We start from the raw sequence: 25,057 nt of genomic DNA, 5'->3' as shown, positions 1-25,057 counted from the left end.
GTACCACTGCCAAAGCAAGAGTACGGCATGTAGAAGCTGTAAGAGCACTCAAAGGCACCACTTTTGGGTAGATGAACCAAGCAACAAAGAGAACAAAAGGCCGTATGTAGGTGTTATGGCCTAAAGAGATCATACACTATAGAGGAACTCCATCCAAGCCACACTCAAACAAAATGTAATGAAAGGTAGGTCAAGTAGCTTTATGGCTCCTTCATACATAACACAAAGTTGGACGAAAGAAGCAGAAACTGGCTGGGGGAAAAAAAAAGAAATTGGCGAATCACGAAAAAATCCAGCCCGCTGTCGGGAGGGGCAGACGGTCGGTCAGTCGTGAACGATCCCGTGGCGACGGTTTTGCGCACGCTCGTGTGCATGCGCACAAACACAGTGTGACCACGTGAGAGGTGCGATACCACATTGCGCTCAAACAGCAGCAGCAATTACATGTTGGACAAATGTACATAAATCAACAAAACTGTGTAAGGACAAAATAATGAGAGAGCACAGAACACTATAAGAACAATGACTGTACTGTTTAAATGTAAGACAATTCTGTTCTCACTAAAAAACAAACAAAAAAAGCACTGTTACTGTTTTGACACTCTGGCAAAACAATTTCCTTTGGAATTAATAAATTTCTTATTGTTATGATGTGTAATTGATGCCTGATGACTTGACGGTCTGTGTTGAAAATGACAAAACAAATGGATTTTGTTTTGCCTGCTACAATATTTAATTCCTGTTATAAAGAGCAGAGAATACAATAATTATCCTCCTCCTGTTCCTTTATGTTCATGAACCATGGCCATGGACATAAACAAGGAAGCAATGGACTGACGTGAATGAAGCAATGCTGAACACATCAGCCAGTGTAGCCGACTGAACGGTCGCCCTAAAAATTGGTCCCCCTAAAAATCAGTCCCCCTGATGACGCGGTTCATGGATTATCACCTCGTTCCTGCTTCAAAATGCACTCCAGTCATCATCTATCTCAGCGACAGGTATCTGAAGCTTTTGTACAACAATCATTTCCACATAAATTCAGCATTATTTCATCATAAAAGGCGGCGGAAGCAATCAGAGCCCTCACAGCTAAACGACCTGCTAGCTGATCCGTTCACTGCTCATTGGTTATTTCATAGCGTCACAGCATTTCGTCGAGTTTCTCCTTAAAACTTTTATCATCTGATGGTTAATAATCCCATTAATCCATTTGATTGCTTTGGGTGAAGAGACTCCGTGCTGCTGTGGTCCGAAATGACTAGGGTTGGGTATCAGGAACCGGTTCTTTTCGGGTATCGTTAAGGAATGATTCAATCCACCGACATCAATAGCCTTTTTGCTTAACGATTCCCTTATCGGTCCTTCAGAGTGACCGTTGTTTTGAGGGTGTTTCTCGAGAAAATGATCGTTTCTCTACATTGATTACAGACCCTGCAGCAGGTCTGTAATCAACCATTTCTGCAGCGCGGCTTTGCTTTGAACCTTGAACCAATGAAGCAGTGCTTTGATCCACTGCTTCGTTGGATCTTTGCTTCGCTCCTCTTCAGAAGCGGCAACTCCACTTCTTACCTCCTCTCAAAGTCATTAAAATGTCAATCGTGAATCATTTTTGTGCAGATTAAAGTGACTAACTGGGACTCCTGTCTTGTTGCGAGAAAGAAACGAGAATCGTCCTCCGTTCTGCTGCTCCAAACGCTGCGCTGCTCTTCAAAGCGAACTGCAGTTAAAATCAAATGACACCTCTTTCCAAACATAATATAAACAATAAACTGCAATTGATCAAAATGTTTTTTTCCTCCCAAAATGAGATGTCCTGCACTGATGTGCAGCAGCCCAAGACTGTATGGCTGCAGACCTGCAGACTCCAGCAGCCGTCTGAGTTCAGCTCATATATACAGTAGTGTTCAGAATAGTTTGCTCTACACACTCCACCATAGTTTTGAGTTTGTAGTGTCAACAGAAGTAGCAGATGCAACTATTATTGTGAACACCCCCTTTTCTACTTTCTTTTACTAATAGCCCAATTTCATAGCCTTAAGAATGTGCATATCATGAATGCTTGGTCTTGTTGGATTTGTGAGAATCTACTGAATCTACTGGTAATCTTGTTTCCCATGTAACAATAAGAAATATACTCAAAACCTGGATTAATCTTTTTAGTCACATAGCACTACTATTATTCTGAACACTACTGTATGGAGAGACATTCATGCCATTAATATCTGAAAGAAAATGCTTTTGACAAAAACTACAGATTTTGTTTATTTCTATTTATGTCCAGAGATCAAGGATCCAGTGACCAATTTCATATTTATTTACTTTAAGACTCAATAAAATGTTGTTGACAATCTTATCAATACCCATCCATAGGGACGGACCGTTCGGTCTGCGACACCGGCTCCGCGTGTCCTGCGTGCCGAAGGACACCGCGTCATGTGGACTATCACTCACGTGGTGGGTGTGACACTTGGCTTGCCAGCTGCTCACATGATCTGACGGATATTTTCACATGGGGCAGCCTGGCTGATGGTGTCCAGTGCAGACTGAGGCACTGGTGACCATGTTGCAAAGGTGATATGTGTTATTATTTATTAACATGTTAGGAGAGCCCGCCGATACATGTGCATCACGGTGGCATGTCGACATGTGATGTTCTGCATGGCACGATATGTGTTCACCAGCTGTGCATAGCGATGATGCAGCGGTCAGATGCAGGTTTGAGTGCATATTCATCACCGTGTGCGCTGAGACGTGGTTAGGGCAATCCAAAGGTGACCTAGTTTGTTTTATTTTTACCCACGTCATCATTGTTTGCAGACACGCGTGCACCACCATGCCTTGCACATGGGTGATTGGAGCACATGTGACAATATCTGCTCCCCAACTTTTGTTGCGTTGATGCCTTCCTGCGGCACATTGCTGCTGGCCAGTAAATCCACTTCCAGCAGGACATGCTGGATATGCCATGGTGGTCCACAGCTGACAGCTGTTCCATCATGGACATGAGAGCCATCCAGCTGTGCGCGCTGCACTGACAGCGGTCACACTGCACTGCAGCCAGCGTTCGAGCCTTCACAAGCCGCACCTTGACTATAGGCTCATGATCTGTGTGTGTGGGCGGGGGGGGGGACCACACTCACATGGCATCTGTGTGCTGGGGGGGTACACCGCACACTCACACACCATCTGTGTTGGGGGTGACACACACCGCACATTCGCATGCCATTTGTGTGACTGGTGTGGGAGGTGAAGGGCACATTCGCAGGCCATTTGTGTTACTCCGTAATGGCACACTCGTGGGGCACTTGAAAAATGTGGGGCCATTCGCACAGCCAGCTCGAAAGTGGCCGCCTGCGCTCTACTTTCGTGTTGGCAGCGCAAATGGCCCCAGCTTTTCTAAGTGGCCCGCGAGTGGTGTTGGATGTTCATGTGTGGCACCTGGACTCTGGCTGATTCCTGCTGAAAGTGAGTCGAATGGGCACTTGCACGCCATTTGCCATCATTTGGCCACCGGTGTGAAGGCCATCTTGATTGTGCCTTTCGGCCAGGGTTCGACATGGTCGATGATTCCGTGCAGCGCCTCGGCTGCGGCATAATGTTTCCAAACTGTGTTTGACATGCCATGCGAATGTTGCGAGCACGATCAGATGACAGTGCGACCTCATCTTGCCCGCTGTTTGAATGGATTTCCGACTGGAGCGGCACGCAACTGTAGAGTGCATGTGCTGTGGCCGAATGGATGTGGTGACTGCTGTACGAGGCGTTTGAGTGCGGCTCCGATTTTTCACAAATGCCATTCGAATCCTCCTTGCGCCATTCCGCCTCATTCGTGTTATGTGTGAAGGGGCCCTTACAGGCGATGTTCCCAAAAATGAAGCAGATGCTTCATTTAAAGCACAGAATTCAAACTTGCTCACATCTGATTTAAATAATAATAATCAGGTTGTGACAATGATGGCAATTTGCTTATTTACAATATACAGTTTAGTATCATATTCATGAACATGTATTGCACATTGTACATAAAACACCCAAGACATACTGAAAAACAATGCTGTTCAATCACTGACCAACTGTTCCTTTCTAGAAGTGTCCCACACAAACAGAATTAAGAGAAACCAGCTGTCTATAAATCAACAAATTATTGCAATAATAATCCATACCAAAAACGATGCTTTTAAATATTATCCAATTGTATAAATCGGAATGAATGGCTGTAAAAACATTTAAAAAAATTAAATAAAAAAACATTTGGCCCTCCTTGCAAAACAAGAGTCATTTATCTTCAAAGTGCATAGTCCTGATAATTCCACCTACGGCCATATGCAATTTTAGCTGTCAATGTCAATAAAAATTTTGTTATAGTTTAAAAGAAAGAAAAAAAACTATAATAAGGCAAGCAAAGACTATTATGCATGGTCTATCTTATCTAATACCACTGTGTGGGCAAAAGTTTTATGATCCATTGGAAAAAATAATCGACACAAGGGGCCAAATGTATGAAACACTGCACAAATCTTAATCTGTTAACCAACGCTACTGCATGTGCACGATCCATTACAGTTGATACACCCAATTATTTCAATCAAGGTTGGATGAAAATTTTTTAAAACTGCTATAATAATGTCATTATTATCTCTGCCAACGAGGTAATGTTTGCCTGGCTTATTATTTATTTGGTCTACTGCAGAAAAAAAATTAAACAAAACAAACTCTGAGCCTAATCCTGAACTCGGAGTTGGTGAAGTCCAAGAAGAGAAATGCTGGATTTTCAGTTGCAGAACTGGTTGTCAGTGTTAGTTCAATCTGAGAATGTGGGTATGTTAATGCAATATGACAACAATAAAAAGCCATCAACTGCGGAGCACTGATACTAAGATTCACCATGGTAACTGGGGTGGTAGAAGAGAAAGGGAGGGGGGAAAAAGGTTATATTACTTTCAAATATGCAATTATGGTGAATGCGAGCACATTAAAAAAAACAGCTGCAGCAAAGGAAAGACAACTTTCACGAAAGAAAATTACTGTGAGTTAATATGTCAGTTTGAAGGCTGCTATGTGTTCACCCCCCCTCCCCCATATGTTCATTTAACCACACCTCTACTAATATTACTAGTTAAAAAAATGATAGAATGTCACTGAATAACATTTTATTTTCATTTAGGTAGAATCCCATTGGCACAACATGTACACTGAAGCAACTAAAATAAAATATCAAAAACACTGTTCAAGGCTGTAACCTCATGATTCCTTTGTTTCACTTTCACTAATATGTGACATATTAAATGTCATTCTGCTTCTGTCAACCTGTCGCAGGTTCAAACCCAAACAGAATGCCACTTTAACACACATCAACATCCTCTCACGTCATATCCTGCTTAGATATTTCAGTTCACCTTACAGAAAGAAGGCAGAGGCATGCAAAAAGGGTGGAGAACTATCAACACCTGTGAGGGAGGCAGAAGAGTCCTGAGCCAAAACAGTGTGGCATGTGTGTCTGAATGCTAAAACCTTCAAAATTAGTGCATTACTTTAAAACTAAAACATATAGTTGATATTTTCGCTTTATAAAACGACAGACTTGACGTTAATTTAAATAACTTGTCCGGAATTAGTTTGTTTAAAATTTTAACCATAAGTCAGAACTGCCTGCGCATGACTTGGGTGATATGCTGGCGAGTCTGTATGGTGTGTAGAGAAATTGTCTTCATTTTCCCATTCCCCTTCCTCTTCTTTTTGCTCTTTCCTTTGCTTTATCTCTGGTCACCCGGTGTCTTTTGCTGAGAGAAGTCTGATCTGACACAGAAGCGCTGGCTCAATGTTGTGTCAGTAGCTGCTAGTGTACCGAAGGCAGTACTGAAGTTATTGGTTTAGCTTGTATCTGTAACTTCCGCTAAATTTTTTTAGGGGTTTATTGGTTTGGCTTTATGAAAGTTAACTTTTCAGTTAGCGGATTAACTGTTATCAAAGCTAACTTTCTGGTTAGTTGTGCCCACAACTGGTCAATAGCCGAAATGCTTCCAAAGTAAATATAGTCAAACTTTAGTAATTTTGGCCACTGAGAATGAAAATGTTAAATTGTTGATTGGCTCTAGTTTTTAAGATATACTGCTACCATCCTACTAGGGGTTAATATGTAACCCTTTGTTGATTTTTAAAGTGTTATTAAAAGAAAGCAGGTGAAATATTATATATAACAATTAGAAAAGACCTATGTTACAGTTAGCATGATAACTCTACCATAAACACAATATAATTATGTCGATGTAAAATGTAAAAACTCAAATATCTTGGAAACATGAGCCAGGTCAGCCACTTTATTATTATATTTGAACTCAGCTTGCCAAAATCCGTAATAAGCAGAACATTTCAGAATACAAAAACCTCTAAAATGTATAGACCAGTGTATTCAATACATGCCTTGTCTTATCTAATGTACAGTCTACTGCTACAACCTGCTGCTATCATATTGGTACTGATTACTTAATGACCGATGATTATCTGATTGCTTTTTAATCTTCGACTATTTATTCTCCAATGATTGGTTATTTGACTGTTTTAATTATTTATTTTCTACCTTTGATGTTTGTTTTAGATATGTTTCAGAGATTGTCAGATAAATTTTATTTTATATTGTTGTCTGGCCCCTTCAATACAATGACAAAGTCTAAAGTCAAGTGCTTCAATTATCTGCATCAAATGGAAAATGCACAGTGCTGTATAAATGCAGTATAATTTAAACCGCTTTCTGGAACAAATGATATGTTTTTCAGTTAAGTGGAGAAGTAGACCTTGGGTTAAGGAGGACTTCATTTGATTTGGGGATAGTTGTAGATTCAGGATCACATTTTCATATTGCTACAATTCTGTTGTTGATTTCTATGTTATTTGCATTTTGTACAAACACTGCCTTCATTGAATCCACTGTTAAGGTCAAATAAACATATTGCACTTTGGCAAAGGTTTACATTCTCTGAATGGCCTCTGTGGTTGCACCTCACTGCTTTCAGGTTTCCTTTTGCCCCTTTTATAGTAACATATTGTGCAAACTGTGAAATAAGTGTGAGAGGTTGCTGACTTTTTATGAGGATGGAGCCACAGAATCGCTGCAGATGATACTTCATTATGCTGAAATAATGAATTAATGATCAGCTACCATATAATCTTTTCAAATAAGAGATGTAGCACTGTGTAATCCTGTGAGGATCACCGAGCTCAGGTTTGTGAACAATGACATTATGGAGAGTTAAACCAGCAGCCTTCTGAAGAATCACAATTCAAGATCACCTCTGTGACTGAGGATGTTAACTGGCTCATTAAATCTGCACTTCTCTTGTTACACTTCTATCAATGAAGTTGGGTGGAGGTTATGTCTTCACCCCGGTTTGTCTGTTTGTGAACAGCCTGTAACCCAGATTTGTCATATATTGTAATGAAATTTTTACAGAGGATTCATATCCTGATAGGCAAGAGCTGATTCAGTGTTCAAGGTAAAAAAAAAAATCTTGGAAAAATCCCTATCCTTTAACACTGAACAAATTTTCTAAAATTCATAACTCTGTCAAAAAAGATCAAATCTTTCCTATTTTAGAGCATTACGTATCATTGGAACCTTTATCGGCTACCAAAGTTTAATCCAGATCTGATCCAGTGCCGCCGACCAAGCGGTCCCCCAACTTTTGCATACAACTGTGTGTGTATATTTTATATATATACACACACACACACACACACACTTCGCACAGGGATACCAATTAAACAACTGCAAATTCTAAAGAAGACAATGCTCAAATGGCTGGGGGTATTTTTGCATTGTGTTATATTATTTTAGCTTAGGAAAAGCCGCTTCTAACAGTTGTATGACCTTGAAAATTTTTTCCAAGGTAAAAATTTGTGGAATTGGAAACTTGTGTTGGCGGACGTTTGTGCTCTATGTGCGCGGCGCTGTAGTTCTTTTCACTGGTTTTCATATACAGTAGATTAAAGTTTTCTGTTTAAACATTTGTGGTTAAATATTGAAGTGGTGATTGTGTCTGTACACATGCATAGTCTCACAATGTGTAATAAGCACAGCGAAATCCAGCAAAAAACCCTTTTCTGTATATTTTGTGGTTTGCATGTAGAGTTTTAGTTTTGAAGTAAAGCGGAGTTTTATACATCTGGCCCCAGTGTCTCTTTAAAATAATATTGTTTGACATATGATAATTTAACATTTTAACATTTTTGGGGGGGAGTTATGACAAACATCTTTGCTTCACCATGCAGCCCACTTGTACAGCACTTGTATCATGTTTAAAAATTATTCCAACACTTTGGGACTCAGTTTTGTAAAATCACTGATTTAATCCTTCACTGTGCATTCATTCATTAATTTGTGTGTGTTTGTGGCAATATTCAGAGATATACTCAACAAAAATATAAACGCAACACTTTTGGTTTTGCTCCCATTTTGTATGAGATGAACTCAAAGATCTAAAACTTTTTCCACATACACAATATCACCATTTCCCTCAAATATTGTTCACAAACCAGTCTAAATCTGTGATAGTGAGCACTTCTCCTTTGCTGATATAATCCATCCCACCTCACAGGTGTGCCACACCAAGATGCTGATTAGACACCATGATTAGTGCACAGGTGTGCCTTAGACTGCCCACAATAAAAGGCCACTCTGAAAGGTGCAGTTGTTTTATTGGGGGGGGGGGGATACCAGTCAGTATCTGGTGTGACCACCATTTGCCTCATGCAGTGCAACACATCTCCTTCGCATCATCCGTGAAGAGAACACCTCTCCAACATGCCAAACGCCAGCGAATGTGAGCATTTGCCCACTCAAGTCGGTTACGACGACAAACTGGAGTCAGGTCGAGACCCCGATGAGCACGACGAGCATGCAGATGAGCTTCCCTGAGACGGTTTCTGACAGTTTGTGCAGAAATTCTTTGGTTATGCAAACCGATTGTTTCAGTAGCTGTCCGAGTGGCTGGTCTCAGACGATCTTGGAGGTGAACATGCTGGATGTGGAGGTCCTGGGCTGGTGTGGTTACACATGGTCTGTGGTTGTGAGGCTGGTTGGATGTACTGCCAAATTCTCTGAAACGACTTTGGAGACGGCTTATGGTAGAGACATGAACATTCAATACACGAGCAACAGCTCTGGTTGACATTCCTGCTGTCAGCATGCCAATTGCACGCTCCCTCAAATCTTGCGACATCTGTGGCATTGTGCTGTGTGATAAAACTGCACCTTTCGGAGTGGCCTTTTATTGTGGGCAGTCTAAGGCACACCTGTGCACTAATCATGGTGTCTAATCAGCATCTTGGTATGGCACACCTGTGAGGTGGGATGGATTATCTCAGCAAAGGAGAAGTGCTCACTATCACAGATTTAGACTGGTTTGTGTTTAATATTTGAGAGAAATGGTGATATTGTGTATGTGGAAAAAGTTTTAGATCTTTGAGTTCATCTCATACAAAATGGAAGCAAAACCAAAAGTGTTGCGTTTATATTTTTGTTGAGTGTATTTGCTGCCACAGTATTAATGCCTGCAGACTTTAGCTTTGGGAGAAGTACTCAAGGATGAGGCGCAGGTGTCCCAAGCGGTCTCTGAGTGATGTCAGCGACAAGACTGTGGTTTGATAGGCAGGGTCCAGCTGGAGGACAGACAGCAGCCACCAGCACCAAGCTGGACCATTGGAAGAGGTCTGGAAGACAAAGACAAAGAATAGTAATGAACAATAAAACAAATTTCTTTTAGCTTGTCCTGTCTTGTTTTGCTCGTGTAGATCCACATACTGATTTGGTACAGATTTTACCCAAGATGCCCTTTGTGATGCAACTTCAGATGTACATTGCAAATGGGTCATAGGTAACACTATACAGTTGTGCTCAAAAGTATGTCAACACTTGTTACGTCTGAATTTTGTAATCTACACTATAAGTCACCAAATGTCCGTCCGATCATACATCACGCCAAAAAAACTCTGCCATCATTTTCGTTCTGTGTCATCTATGTAGACTCTGGAATAACACAGGGGGGCTTCTTCTGTGAAGCTTTATGGTGGCTGTCAGACATGCATTACCACCACCATGTGGATGGGAGTGTGAAATGTCCCTCTGTTCCTGCATCACACTTATCTGATTGCTTCATTCTGTGTTGTCTATCTAGACACTGGGGTAATATGGCTGGATTGGGGGGGGAATTTTCATGTCCCACTCATACATATATGGCATTTGGTAGTATCATCTCAGACAAAAGTATTAGCATGCTAATACACGCAACTCTTCTGTGACGTTTATGGCAAATGGCAGAGCAAGAGCTGGATTATCACCACCATCTGGCTGGGAGTGTTAAAAGACGATGAATCAGAACACGTAGCAATTCTCACAGTGAACAGGCCGTTCAGCCGGAACCATGAGCATTTAAAAATCTTTGTGAAGAACCGTAAAGACAAAGAGGAAACTTTTATCAACAACATTGTGTACCCAGAGGTTCTTTGATAGGAGAGTGAAGTGTGACAGTGTTGATTAGTGGTGTGCGATACTGCAAGATTTAGTATTGATCCAATACCAAGTAAATACAGGGCCAGTATCGCCGATATCAATACTTTTTAATATTTAAGGTTGATGCATCATCACATTGGTAAATCTGAATGAATTTTCATGACCTTTAAGTGTTTTTTTCCTTGGGATTATTAATTAGTTAAAACCCAGAACAGAATCTGGGCAAAGATTATTGGTAAATAAATACTTGTTCAGCCGCAATAGAATAGTAACAAAACAATTTTCGCCATACATTGTCATGTCTGGATTTTTTTTTCTTAAATAAAAAAAGTGCACAAAATTATTATTCAAGAACAAATGAAATTTGTTTTTCAGGTAGAGTTCAGGAACTAAAAGACAAAAATGAAATAAAATTTGTCCCATCATTGCACTTCTTTTCTGGATTTTTTCTTAAATAAACAAAGTGTGAATGTGTGTTCAGGAAGTACAAAATCACTTCACAACAAATATTATAAAACAAGTACAATTTCAAGTACAATGTTTGTTCAGGAAATAAAATACAAATAAATAAATAAATAAGTTTTTCAAGTATTGATCTCATTACACCCGTATCAGTCAACAACAATTATTTGGATATTTGGATCGATCCACCCACCAACACTGGTGATACTGATGTAGGAATAGCTGTATCAAAATGTACTTTTACATCACTGCATAAACATCAGTGACCAGTGTGATTCTGAAATGGCAAAACTCTTCGATCAAATGTGCTCTTCAAGACTGTCATATAGCAGGAAAATGCTGAAATGATGACTATAACTGCATTCCAGGATATGTGATTGCAGAATTCAAAATATTCACCTGGCAAATTTCCCACCCATGTGGTGGGTAGTTTGCTAGTGAAATCAAATTATTTAAAATAAAGCATAACTCAGGCTTCTTTACATTAAATTTTTTTTAAATTGTACCCTTTAAACTCAGAATAAAAACTAATCTCTACAACATGGTATAATTGAAGTTAACATACAAAAGTCGGGAACTATGGTGGTTTAGTGGTTAACACTGTTGCTTCACAGCAAGAAGGTCATGGGATCAATTCCCACCTGTGGCCTTTCTGTGTGGAGTTTGCATGTTCTCCTCGTGTTTGCGTGGGTCCCCCCCGGGTGCTCCGGCTTCCTCCAACATCAAACGACATGTAGGGTAGGTGAATTGGAAACTTTAAATTGTCTGCAGGTGTGTGTGTGAATGTGTTTGTCTATATATGGCCTTGCAACAGACTGTTGCCCTGTCCAGAGTGTACCCTGCCTCACGCTGTATGCCTGCTGCGATAGGCTCCAGCCCCCGTGACCGTTAATTGGAGTGTGTATAGAAAATCGATGGATGGATATAAAAGTCAAAAAAGAATGAATGTGAGGCATAACTGAAAAGCACTTCGAGCATCTGATGCAGATTGAAAAACGCTATATAAATGCAGTCCATTTACCATTTGAGTGTCAAGAAAGGGGTCTTAATTTTTAACTCTTAATTTTGTTTGTTAGTGTGAATATAAAGGATTCCCAAAATATTAGTCTGAACGTGATTAAAATTTGTCCGTATCGAAGGAAATTCTGAATTATTGGCACATGCCAAAAACTCAAATGCCAGGACGCCATCAGAGTGACATCACAGGTCACGTGGGGGGGGTTTCACCACTAGCTGAGATGCATGAAGAAGGCAAGATGGAGGAGAGAGACAGTAGAAGTGGAAGAAAGCGAGGAGGACCGGCGATATACACAGAAAGTGCGAAGAAAAGACATCATTTGGAGCAAGAGAAGAAGAGAAGATCAATGACGGTGAGAGATCGTTGGGAGCAACTGCGACAGAAGACTGCAGATCAAACTCACGAGGATTTTGCAGCACTGATTTTGGACAGGTGAGCTGCCTGGCACCTGGTGACTGTGTCTGACGGTGTACAGTTATGGTTATTATCTGAGTCTGTTATTATCTGATTATTTGAGTTATTACGTGCATTTCCGGTTTGAATTCGTCTGCAGGTTTTGATGTACACTGGGGCGAAATACACTATGGCTTTCCCTCAAATTATGTATATTCCCACAAATTAAAAATTCCCCCAAAATTTTAATGGGTTCTAAATATGATGTAGTTTATATATATTAAACTTCAGACTATATATATATATATATAGTCTGAAGTTTATATATATTAAACTTCAGACTATATTTTATCTACTGAAGATTGCCTGTATTCCAGCTTTAAATAAAATGTATTGTTATTAATTATCAAATACTGTTGACATTTCAAAAACATTCAGTGGCCAATATGGCAGCCCTTTTTGCCAGTAACTGCCATGAGCCTTTCATGTATAGTCTTTCAGTTTATTGATGTTGACAATCAATTTCTCATGCATTAGCAACCACAGCCTAATGAATGCAGTTCAAAGAGGTGGACTGTTTTCTCTCATTGTAAATCTCACAACGGGGTTTAAGTTAAGTGAGGAAGGGGGCCGTGTCATTATTCAGTCATCTCTGAGACCTTTGCTGGCTAACCAAGCAGAAAAAACAGAAAAACAAACAAAAACATATTTTCCAAATTTTAAGGGCAGTTGCTTATCATTACATGGGTTTGATTGAGGATCTAAAGTGCAAGTGTTTAATTTATTGATATCAACCTGAAATAATGGGCAGCGTGGTAGCTTAGTGGTTAGTACTGTTGCTTCACAGAGAGAACTGCTGGATCACGCACATGCACTCCACAAGCTCTTCCCACCCATCTCTCAATCTCAAAGGCCGAGGACCCATAAACATGTACGAGGTCTATTAGAAAAGTATCCGACCTTATTATTTTTTTTAAAAACCATATGGATTTGAATCACGTGTGATTACATCAGCCAAGCTTGAACCCTTGTGGGCATGCGAGAGTTTTTTCACGCCTGTCGATGACGTCATTCACCTGTGAGCACGCCTTGTGGGAGGAGTGGTCCAGCCCCTTCGTCGGATTTTCATTGTCTGAGAAGTTGCTGAGAGACTGGCGCTGTGCTTCGTCAAAATTTTTTCAAAAACTGTGAGGCACATCCAAGTGGACGCCATTCGAGAAATTTAGCTGGTTTTCGGTGAAAATTTTAACGGCTGATGAGAGATTGTCCACTCGGATGTGCCTCACAGTTTTTGAAAAACTTTTGATGAAGCACAGCGCCAGTCTCTCAGCAACTTCTCAGACAATGAAAATCCGACGAGGGGGCTGGACCACTCCTTCCACAAGGCGTGCTCACAGGCGAATGATGTCACAGACAGGCGTGGAAAAACTCACGCATGTGCAGGAAGGTTCAAGCTTGGCTGACGTAAAAACATATGAATCAAATCCATATAGTTTTTTAAAAAAATAAAACGGTTGGTTTCTTTTCTAATAGACCTCGTATGTCACTGCCGAGATAAGTGAATGTCGCTAAGTTCTACACTTTCACCACATTTCTCAAGGCTCAGTCCAGGAAATCATTAAAAGCCTGGATTTTCATCTTGAGCCAGAACAACCACAAACCCAGACACTCAGATTCCTTACTCAGCTTCTAAAGTGCTGCAATTAGAGTATCCATTGACGCCACAAATATTATAGCATCATCCTAGAATTCAAAGTCAGTAAACCTTTCCTCACCAATTAAAAGCACCTCAGGCTCTGGTATTCACAACCCCACCCAACACTCAGTCCATGCAAACACTGACCAGTGTAGGAGCCAGAAAATTATTAAATTAATGAACACCACTTTTCACTGGGAAAAACTCAGTCTCTGCTCCATACAGCACTCAGTATCTGTTTAGAGCCTGATTATAATGTCCAGTAGCTTCTCAGCATCCCCACAAACTCCCATGATGTCCTCGAGAGCAGTACCATTAACTGAATCAAACGGCTGACCCTTAACTGGATCAGCTGGGTTTACAACCCCTGGCAATAATTATGGAATCACCGTCCTCGGAGGATGTTCATTCAGTTGTTTAATTTTGTAGAAAAAAAGCAGATCACAGACATGACACAAAACTAAAGTCATTTCAAACGGCAACTTTCTGGCTTTAAGAAACACTATAAGAAATCAGGAAAAATAATTGTGGCAGTCAGTAATGGTTACTTTTTTAGACCAAGCAGAGGGAAAAAAATATGGACTCACTCAATTCTCAGGAATAAATTATGGAATCACCCTGTAAATTTTCATCCCCAAAACTAACACCTGCATCAAATCAGATCTGCTCGTTAATCTGCATCTAAAAAGGAGTGATCACAACTTGGAGAGCTGTTGCACCAAGTGGACTGACATGAATCATGGCTCCAACACGAGAGATGTCAATTGAAACAAAGGAGAGGATTATCAAACTCTTAAAAGAGGGTAAATCATCACGCAATGTTGCAAAAGATGTTGGTTGTTCACAGTCAGCTGTGTCTAAACTCTAGACCAAATACAAACAACATGGGAAGGCTGTTAAAGGCAAACATACTGGTAGACCAAGGAAGACATCAAAGCGTCAAGACAGAAAACATAAAGCAATATGTATCAAAAATCGAAAATGCACAAGCACAACAAAACAAATGAGGAACGAATGGGAGGAAACTGGAGTCAACGTCTGTGACTGAACTGTAAGAAACCACCTAAAGGAAATGGGATTTACATACAGAAAAGCTAAACGAAAGCCATCATTAACACCTAAATAGAAAAAAAACAAGGTTACAATGGACTAAGGAAAAGCAATCATGGACTGTGGATGACTGGATGAAAGTCGTATTCAGTGATGAATCTCGAAACTGCATTGGGCAAGGTGATGATGCTGGAACTTTTGTTTGGTGCCGTTCCAATGAGATTTATAAAGATGACTGCCTGAAGAGAACATGTAAATTTCCACAGTCATTGATGATATGGGGCTGCATGTCAGGTAAAGGCACTGGGGAGATGGCTGTCATTACATCATCAATAAATGCACAAGTTTACATTGATATTTTGGATACTTTTCTTATCCCATCAATTGAAAGGATGTTTGGGGATGATGAAATCATTTTTCAAGATGATAATGCATCTTGCCATAGAGCAAAAACTGTGAAAACATTCCTTGCAAAAAGACACATAGGGTCAATGTCATGGCCTGCAAATAGTCCGGATCTTAATCCAACTGAAAATCTTTGGTGGAAGTTGAAGAAAATGGTCCATGACAAGGCTCCAACCTGCAAAGCTGATCTGGCAACAGTAATCAGGGAAAGTTGGAGCCAGATTGATGAAGAGTACTGTTTGTCACTCATTCAGTCCATGCCTCAGAGACTGCAAGCTGTTATAAAAGCCAGAGGTGGTGCAACAAAATACTAGTGATGTGTTGGAGCGTTCTTTTGTTTTTCATGATTCCATAATTTTTTCCTCAGAATTGAGTGATTCCATACTTTTTTCCCTCTGCTTGGTCTAAAAAAGTAACCGTTACTGACTGCCACAATTTTTTTTACCTGATTTCTTATAGTGTTTCTTAAAGCCAGAAAGTTGCCATTTGAAATGACTTTAGTTTTGTGTCATGTCTGTGATCTGCTTTTTTGTACAAAATTAAACAACTGAATGAACATCCTCCGAGGCCGGTGATTCCATAATTTTTGCCAGGGGTTGTAGAAAAAGAATGAATGAGTGAGTCCATGAATCAATCAATATATGAACCTGAAATAATTCAGTAAATTCTATTTGAGAAACTGGAGAAGGCCAGTTTGGCATAGAACTTCAATGACCAAAACAGTCACCAACTGTCTGTTTATCTTTTCAAACTACTGATAAACCATTGCAGCGCTGGTTCCAACCTGAATGTTGTCCTCCTTCTCAGGGATGGTGCCGTACTGTCTGGTAATCTGCTCCCGGATGCGGGTGTTAAGGTGCTGATACCAGTCCTGAGCTTGCTGGTACACACTGTCATGGAGATGCTGCAGCAGTTCCAACTCCTCACCATCAACCTGGCAGACAAGATTCAGTTGACAAAAAAAAAAAAAAGCAATCAGCTCTAACTATATTGTAAGGCTTAGCCACATTATCATTGTGAATCTTTTCCAACTGCTGGAATTGTTTGTGATGTTTTAAACCCTGACCTTCAGGTCCTCCAGATATTCAATATCCGCAGTGTGGTATCCATCTCTCTGACCTCTCTTTAGCACCCGAAATCTGCTACCCCCCACTGTGTCCACAAAGGATCTTCCATCAGGCAGCAGTTCCAAACCAAGGATCTCCAACATACAGCCATAATCAGCAAATCTAAGACCACAAGCATTTGACGAAATTATGGGATTATATAAAGAAAAAAAAAAACTTAATTCAGCACATTATCAAACAAAAAAAAAAATAATTTATCAAATAAAGAAACTGTACTGCATATTATAAGACAAACCACAATCATACCACATTCGTAACTCGGCGCCAAAGTGTGTCAGCTCTCCACCAATGCAAAAGGTGTCTACTCCAGGCCAAGCCTAACATTGTCAAATGTATAATGACAACCGGTGTGTTGCCCGTGGGGATGCATGGGCTCTAGATTGGGTAGTGTTTATTAAATAGGTAGCTAACATTTTTCAAGGGTGGTAATAAATTGTGCAAAGTTTCTATGAGTTGGAATGGCGTGAGAGTCCATAATATTTTTAGAACGTTAGACCTCAACAGTTTTTATAAGAACTCAACCTGTTTATTTCCTGTTAATTATGCAATTTGTATATTAAGTTACTGCCTTAATGTATTTCGAAATTGATAAGGTTCTTGTTATCATATACACACTATTATTATCATCATTAATATTATTACTTCTATTTTGTAATTTGATTTTTAAATGGACCACAATGGAAATAATTGTTTTGACATTCTTATGTCATCCATGTATTTTTAATGCATTTACAAATATATTATGTTCTCACATTGAACTTACTAAATAAAATCACAAACACACACTGTTAATATACAGATGATTTACCGCCCTCTGCTGGAATGATATGTGAGTCCAGAATGTAATTACCACATTGTTCAGTGATGTTAGTCAATATCTGTATTTTCTCCAAAAATATTAGTCCTATCAACATTCCGTGTTGGCAGCATTCATCCTTGATCCAAAATACATAAACATACCAAACAGCAAATGTCAGCTCTCTCCAGTTTGTCCGTGATCGAAGTGGAGTCTTCCATGGCCGAATAGCTATCTGTGGTGAAAATTTCATCGAAATCAGTGTAGTAGTTTTGATGTAATTCTTAAAAGCCTACAAAGTGAATTCCTGAACCAAGATAAAGTGGTGCCGTTCACGGTTTTCTTTCACCAAAACATTAAATCTAGGCTTGCATCTCAGATGTACCTTCTGGCAAATTGTAGCTGAACTTTCACGTCGTCTTTTTAAGAAAACCCTCCCCTGTACCACTTCATCATGAAGCTGTATAACTGGGGATACAAAATGCAAAACATGCACTAGGCACAATTTCTCCATCACAGGCAGAGAAGCCTGTAACTTCTTCTGGGTTGTCTGGGTGTCTTGGTGACTTTCCTCACTCTTCTTCTTGCACAGTCACTCGGTTTTTGAGAACTGCCTACTCCACGCAGATTTACCATAGGGTGCCATACTGTTTGTATTTCTTCATATCTGATGTAAATAAAGTTCAAGACATATTCAGTGACTTGGAAATGTTCATGTATCCATCCCCTGACTTGTCCGGAGAAAACTGGCAATAAAACTGATTATTTACCAGTATTATACCAAAGGGGCTGATTACTTATGCAACCCATCATCTTGGATTTTATATTTTTAACCAATTTATATCAAGTGGTAGAGATTTTACTTTCAGTTTGAGTCTAAGGAAGATAATTTTAGAAATTTTGTATTTGAAATGCCAAAAAAAATTGCGTGAAATACCAAGAGGCTGACTACTTTTGCAAGTCACTATCTATCTGTGGTGAAAGTTTTGCCAAAATCCATACAGTAGTTTTGACATAATCCTTCAAAGCCTATAAAGTAAAATCCTGAGCCAGACTCCGGTGTCGCAGACTGAACGGTCCCCCCTAAAAACTGGTCTGCCCTGCCTTCACTGTGCATGCGTCATCAACCGCAGTTCACGAATTATCACCTCGTTTCTGCTTAAAACTGCACTCCAGTCATCATCTATCTCAGCAACAGATATCTGAAGCTTTTGTACAACAATCATTTTCACATAAATTCAGCATTATTTCATAAAAGACGACGGAAGCGATGAGAGTGCCGGGGCTACACGAGCTGCTAGCTGATGCGTTCACTGCATGTTGGTCATTTCAAAACGTCACAGATTACTGCCTCGTTTCTGCTTAAAACTGACTCTAGAATGATTGACTGATCGCGAATCTAGAATGATCGCTTTGGGTGAAGAGACTGTCTTAGACGAGCGGCTGAGCTCCAAAATGACGCCTGCACACTGGAAGCAGGGCAGACCAATTTTTAAGGGCGGTTCGTCACCCTCTAAAAATTGGTCCACTCTTTGCATCTGCGCATGCGTCATTTCGGACCACAGCAGCATGTCTGAGACGGAGTCTCTTCACCCAAAGCAATCAAATGAATTAATTGGATTATTGACCATGAGGTGATAAAGGTAAAACCTGTTAAATCATTCTAAAGTCAGTTTTAAGCAGAAACGAGGCGAAATTCCGTTATGCTTTGAAATGTCCGATGCGCAGTGAATGCATCAGCTAGCAGCTCGTTTAGCCGTGCCACTCTGATCGCTTCTGCCGCCTTTTATGATGAAATAATGCTCAATTTATGTGTAAATGATTGTTGTACAAAAGCTACAGATATCTGTTGCTGAGACAGATGATGAGTGGAGTTGCAATTTGAAACAGAAACGAGGTGATAATCCGTGAATTCGTCATTGGGGGGGACCAATTTTTAGGGGGACCATTCGGTCTGCAACACAGGAACACCTCCAAAATTGAATGGAGTCTTCTATGGCCAAATATGTATCTGTGATGCAAATTTGTTGAGAATCCATGGAGTAGTTTTGACATAATCCTTCAAAGCCTATATAAAGTGTAACTTGATCCAGAGTACAGATCCGGATCCAGATCACCTCCAACATTTAATGGAGTCTTCCATGGCCTAGTATCTATCTGTGGAGCAAATTTGGTGATAATTCATGCAGTAGTTTTGACGTAATACTGCTAAAAGTAATTCTTCAAAGTTTATATAGATAAAGTGAAACTCGATCCAGAATTTGGATCCGGATCATCTCCAAAATTAAATGAAGTCTTCCATGGCCTAATATCTATCTGTGGTGAAAATTTTGTCAAAATCTGTGCAGTAGCCTTGATGCAATCTAGCTAACAGACAGACAGACAACTAAATGCTGATGATTTTATCACATCCTTGGTGGATGTAATAACACGAACAACTGTGTTGAACTAACATGAACCACAATAACAATATTTAAAACCCCAAAACCCCAAACTCCCATGGTGCATTAAGTAAAAACATAACCCCTGCTAAATTGGGAATTATGAAAAAAAAAATGTTTCTGGCTAGACGGATGCCTCAGAGTCTACAACTCTTTATTAACTTGATACCAACCTCTGCACCATATTTCGCTTTGCCACCATGGAGTTGTTTGACTATCTCAGTGACTTCCACCAGGGAAATTGATGATGATCCCCCATCAATTCCAGCTCCGTCTCGACTACAGAGGGCACTCCAGGTTGATGCAGGAGTTCCTCAAAGTGTTCCTTCCAGCGCTCAATTACCTCCTCAGTTGAGGTCACCAGAGTCCCATCCTTACTGTAGACAGCTTGAATGGTTCCCAGTTTTCCTCTCCTGTTGTCTTTGGTGCCCACCAAAAGTCCCTCTCCATGGTTACTCCAAAGTCCTCCCACACTCACTGCTTTGCCTCCCTCACAGTAGAAGCTGCTGCCCTTCAGAACAACTGTCGCCAGAGTCCTCAGAGCTAATATACCCCAGAAATACTCCTTCAGTGGGACAGCTTCCCTGACCACCAGTGGCCACTACGGTGTTCCAGTGTTGCCAGCTCTTGAGGGCCGTAAGACCAGTGGTGGGCACAGTTACACTAATATGCTAACCGTAATTAGCAAAGCTAATTTTTTTTTTTGTTAGTAGGTTAGCTTTTCTGCTAATTTTGAAAACAATCATCAGACCACTTAGCTTCCACTAAATTTTGTTCCGCTAACATTTTTTTGCTGGTATACTGAATAAAATTAATGGTCAAAAATCATACATGTCCTATCTGTTGTGTGTTTTGCAATAGTCAGATGGCTGTGAGCTCAGTCCTCCCCCCGCAGAAGAGAAGAGAAGAAGAGCGGAGCGGAGCAGGACGGCTGCTGTTTACAGCGATTTACTTTCCACATGCAACTAGACAAACAGTGGGCAGAAGACATGAAATGCAAAGCACTTTTCACTCATGGTTTCACTTATAAACAACTAATTCCGGACAGTTTATCGACACTAACGGTAACTCTGTCATTTTTACACAGAGAAAATATCACACATATGTTTTAAAGTAATGTGCTAAATTCTGAAGGTTTGACCTTTAACAGACATACATGCCGAAAGGCATTATTGGAAATTCAAATGTCTCTTTCAATCACTCCCCCAACCCCCTTCAAAATGCTTAGAACACTGCCATCTACTGGATGGGAGTGTGAATAACGACCAACATTGGACGCTATTTGTGGTGAATCACAAATCACAAACAGAATTTTCAGTGTTGCAAATGCTTTTTTTTTTTTTTTTTTACAAATGAAGAAAATGACATTTACAAATAAATAAACCAACCAACCACTGAAGGAGATTTTGGCCTTTTGGTATGTGTGTCGATTAACGGTCAAACCTTCAGATTTAGTGCATTACTTTTAAAGATACGCGCAATGTTTTCACTTTGTAAAATGACAGAGTTACCGCTAATGTCAAACTGTCCGACGAATTAGTTGTATATAAGTGTGAAACCATGAGTGAAAGGTGCCTTGTGTTTCATGTCTCCTGCCCACTGTCTGTGCTGTTGTATGTGGAAAGTAAATGACACTTTTTTGGGGGTGGGGGGCAGCAGCAAACAGTGTGCATAAAGACAGAGGCTCTGGCTCGTTGTTCATTTGGGGTTTGTGATTGCTTTTGATTTTACTCAGAAGCCTCGGCGGTGCTTATGCTTGAAGCTGGCTTATCAGTAGCCGACAGTGTACTGAGTCAGTACTAAAAGTTAGAGGTTAGCTGTAACTTCAGCTAAAAATTTTTTGCGGCTTATTGGTCTGGTGTTATAAAAGTTAACTTTTTAGTTAGAGGATTAGCAGTTATTGAAGCTAAGCTTTTGGTTAGCTGTGTGCAGTGGTCCCTCGCTATAACGCAGTTCACCTTTCGCGGCCTCACAGTTTGGCGGATTTTTTTTTTGTGCATTTTGCATGCTTTTTTTTTTTTTTTAACAGCGCATTGTGTTCTGCGTCCTTATCAGGCTGGCCGGTCGCTGCACCGGTCAGCATCACCGATTCACTTACCGAGTCTGCGGGCTCGGTAAACGCAGCAGCGGGCCACTCACACCGCCCTCCTGTCTGCTGTGTGGAACTGCGTCAAATAAGGCAACAGGTCCAGAGACTACGCTCGCTGTTTTGATGCGAATGTTGACCGCAGCCGCAGAGCTCCGTGGCCACCGAGAGAGGACTTGGATTCTTTGCAGGTCCCGCATCTGTACCTCCGGAGGCAGTGAGTGAAGGGAGAGCATGCGCATTGTGTTCTGTGTGTGTCTGTTTATAATCTTCTCGCCCAGAAAAAAAAAGAGAGTGTTTACACAGGAGAGAAAAGTGAGAAAATGTTAATGCCTGTTTGAGAAAAGTGTATAAAGTGTGTAGTGAGGGGTTTTACAGCCTTAAAACATCTATAATAATTGCAACAACTAACACTGACTACTTCGCGGATTTCGCTTATCACAGGTTATTTTTAGAAGGTAACTCCCGCGATAAACGAGGGACCACTGTACACCACTGTGTAAGACCTTCACGCCTCAGCTCCCCACTGCAGCTTCAGCAATGGAAGCTTTGAACATTGCCCATTCTGGTTCAATGCCCACAACCTCCACAGGGATGCCAGACAAGCTCTGCCAGAGGTGTGAGTTGAAGATCGGTTGGACACTGGGCCCCTCCAGATGTTCCAAGTTCAACTGCACTATCTGTTTGGTCTTACCAGGTCTGTTCAAAGTCCTCCCCCACTCTCTGATCCAACTCGCCATCAGATGGTGATCAGTTGACAGCTCTGCCAGTCTCTTCACCCAAGTGTCCAGAACATGCGGCCTCAGATCAGAAGATACAATCACAAAATCGATCATCAACCTTTGGCCGAGGGTGCTCAGGTACCATGTACATGTCTGAGCATCCTTATGCTTGAACATGGTGTTCGTTATGGACAGCCCATGACTAGGACACAAGTCCAATAACAAATGACCGCTAGGGTTAAGATCAGGGAGGTCGTTCCCAATCACACCTTCCCAGGTGTCTTTTTCATTGGCCTCATGTGCAATGAAGTCCCCTAGCAGAACAATGTAGTCTCCCACTGGAACCCTATATTGGATTCCATTTAGGGACTCCAAGAAGGCTGAATACTCCTAACTGATGTTTGGGGCATACGCATAAACAACGGTCAAAGTTTTTCCCCCTGACACCCGAATGCACAGGGAGGCAACACTCTAATCTACCGGGTTAAATTCCAAGGTAGCGGCGCTCTGCCGGGAACTCCTGAGTATCCCCACACCCGCCCAGGCTGTCACACCATGGACAACTCCAGAGAAGAATAACGTCCAACGCCTATCAAGGAGAGTGGTTCTGGAGCCGAGGCTGTGTGTGAAGGCGAGGCCCACCAGATCTAACTGGTGCGCTCCACCTCCCGCACAAGCTCTGGCTCCTTCCCCCATTGCAAGGTCACCTTCACCTGCTAGCCTCTGCTCCGCCAGGGCCCTCGACTTTCACTACTACCCATGGTACAGTACAGATGGGACAGCACACACGACCCCAGTGGTTCCACCTATGGGTGGTGAGCCCATAAGGGTGGAGATGGAAAGCAAGCCCAGCCAATAGGCGCTCACTGACGAGCCCTCCGTCTGGGCCTGGCTCCAGACAGGGATCCGGGCTTCCTCCAGGCCAGGTCACATTTCCTCTTCCTCATATTTCCATGGAGTCATTATGAACCATTTTTAGTCTGGCCCCTTGTGTAAGACCAATTTGCCATGCGAGATCATACCAGGAGCATAAAGGCTTCAGGTAACACAGCTCTCAGGTTCATAGGAGCACACAAACCCCTACACCACGATAAGCTGATGGTTCCCGGAGAGGCAGTTTCACTACATTTCATGCAGTTTCGCTAAAATCTGAAAATCTGTTCCTTTATAATAAGCTCTCTCTCTGTCTCTCATCTTAATCCTTAAAAAAAATAAATAAAAATAATTTGATACATACACATACATATATATACACATACACACATACATATATATACACATACACACATACATATACATACATACACATATACATACATATATATACACATACATATACATACATACACATACATACATATACATACACATACATACATACATACATATATATATATATATACATACGAGGGCTGTCCATAAAGTATAGGTCCTTTTTATTTTTTTTCAAAAACTATATGGATTTCATTCATATGTTTTTATGTCAGACATGCTTGAACCCTCGTGCGCATGCGTGAGTTTTTCCACGCCTGTCGGTGACGTCATATATGCATACATGCATGGGTGCGTTGTATACCCTTTTCCAAGCTCATAGCTGCACATTCCAAACTTTTTGGTGCCAGTCTCCATGCACCGGCGCATCATCAGTCGATATCGCGGCTCAAAGACGTGAAGAGGGCAAGGCACTCCAGGGTAAGCCACCGTGCAAACAAATATTGGGATGTCCTTATTGAGGCTACAAAGGCAGGGGCAGGAGAGAAAATAAATACACACAGAAGAATAAAAATAAGGAATTGAGAAGGTATGGACCTCGTAAAGGTACCCCAACGAATCACAAATATGGCCTGTGTGACATCTGACATTCAACACATACTTACTTAGACAGCTCAGCGATCTCAGCTTCATGAATTTGTTTCCTCTCTGCCAACTGAGAGGGAAACAGCCGAGTCACAATGTCCTGAAGCAAAACTGTCAGGTGGTACTTTCTGTTTTTAAAGTACTGCAAAGACAAAAATGACAGTAATACACTATATTTATAACAAAGCGATACCACATCAGACATCAAAGTAATATAAGCAGGTGAATGCCCAAATATCCAAACTGTCAAACAATTCACTGTGTGGCAACAATAAATAAATGCGAAAATTTGTACTTCACAAATGCAGTATGCACAGTGCATAGTGCAATTTAATATAACAACTGCAGAAATATTGGACACCTTGTTTTCATTCTGGACCAATGGTAAAAGTTCAACAGGGTTTTATTTAATAGAAAGCAAAGTTATATATACACACTTGCGTGTTTTTAGAGGAAGAACCACTTTTATTTTCTGTTAATTACATAATTTTTTAATG

At 40.8% G+C, this 25,057-nt stretch overlaps 1 protein-coding gene across 1 annotated transcript in view; it reads right to left on the bottom strand.

Moving 5' to 3' along the window:
• Positions 1–4,260: 4,260 nt before the first annotated feature.
• lonrf1 (LON peptidase N-terminal domain and ring finger 1) overlaps positions 4,261–25,057 on the bottom strand; it is a 41,032-nt gene continuing 20,235 nt past the window's right edge. Inside the window, exons 8-13 of the mRNA XM_034181559.1 lie at positions 24,581–24,702; positions 24,280–24,438; positions 16,598–16,760; positions 16,316–16,465; positions 9,534–9,708; positions 4,261–8,410 (exon numbers count right to left, since the gene is read on the bottom strand). Of these exons, the coding sequence (XP_034037450.1) occupies positions 9,559–9,708; positions 16,316–16,465; positions 16,598–16,760; positions 24,280–24,438; positions 24,581–24,702 (744 nt within the window). The 3' untranslated portion in view covers positions 4,261–8,410; positions 9,534–9,558. The remainder of the gene's footprint in view (positions 8,411–9,533; positions 9,709–16,315; positions 16,466–16,597; positions 16,761–24,279; positions 24,439–24,580; positions 24,703–25,057) is intronic.

The sequence above is a fragment of the Thalassophryne amazonica genome, chromosome 11 (genome assembly GCF_902500255.1).
Source record: "Thalassophryne amazonica chromosome 11, fThaAma1.1, whole genome shotgun sequence".
Lineage (NCBI taxonomy): Eukaryota > Metazoa > Chordata > Actinopteri > Batrachoidiformes > Batrachoididae > Thalassophryne > Thalassophryne amazonica.
The sequence above is the reverse complement of the archived record's forward strand: the minus strand, read 5'-3'. Positions and strand labels throughout refer to the sequence as shown.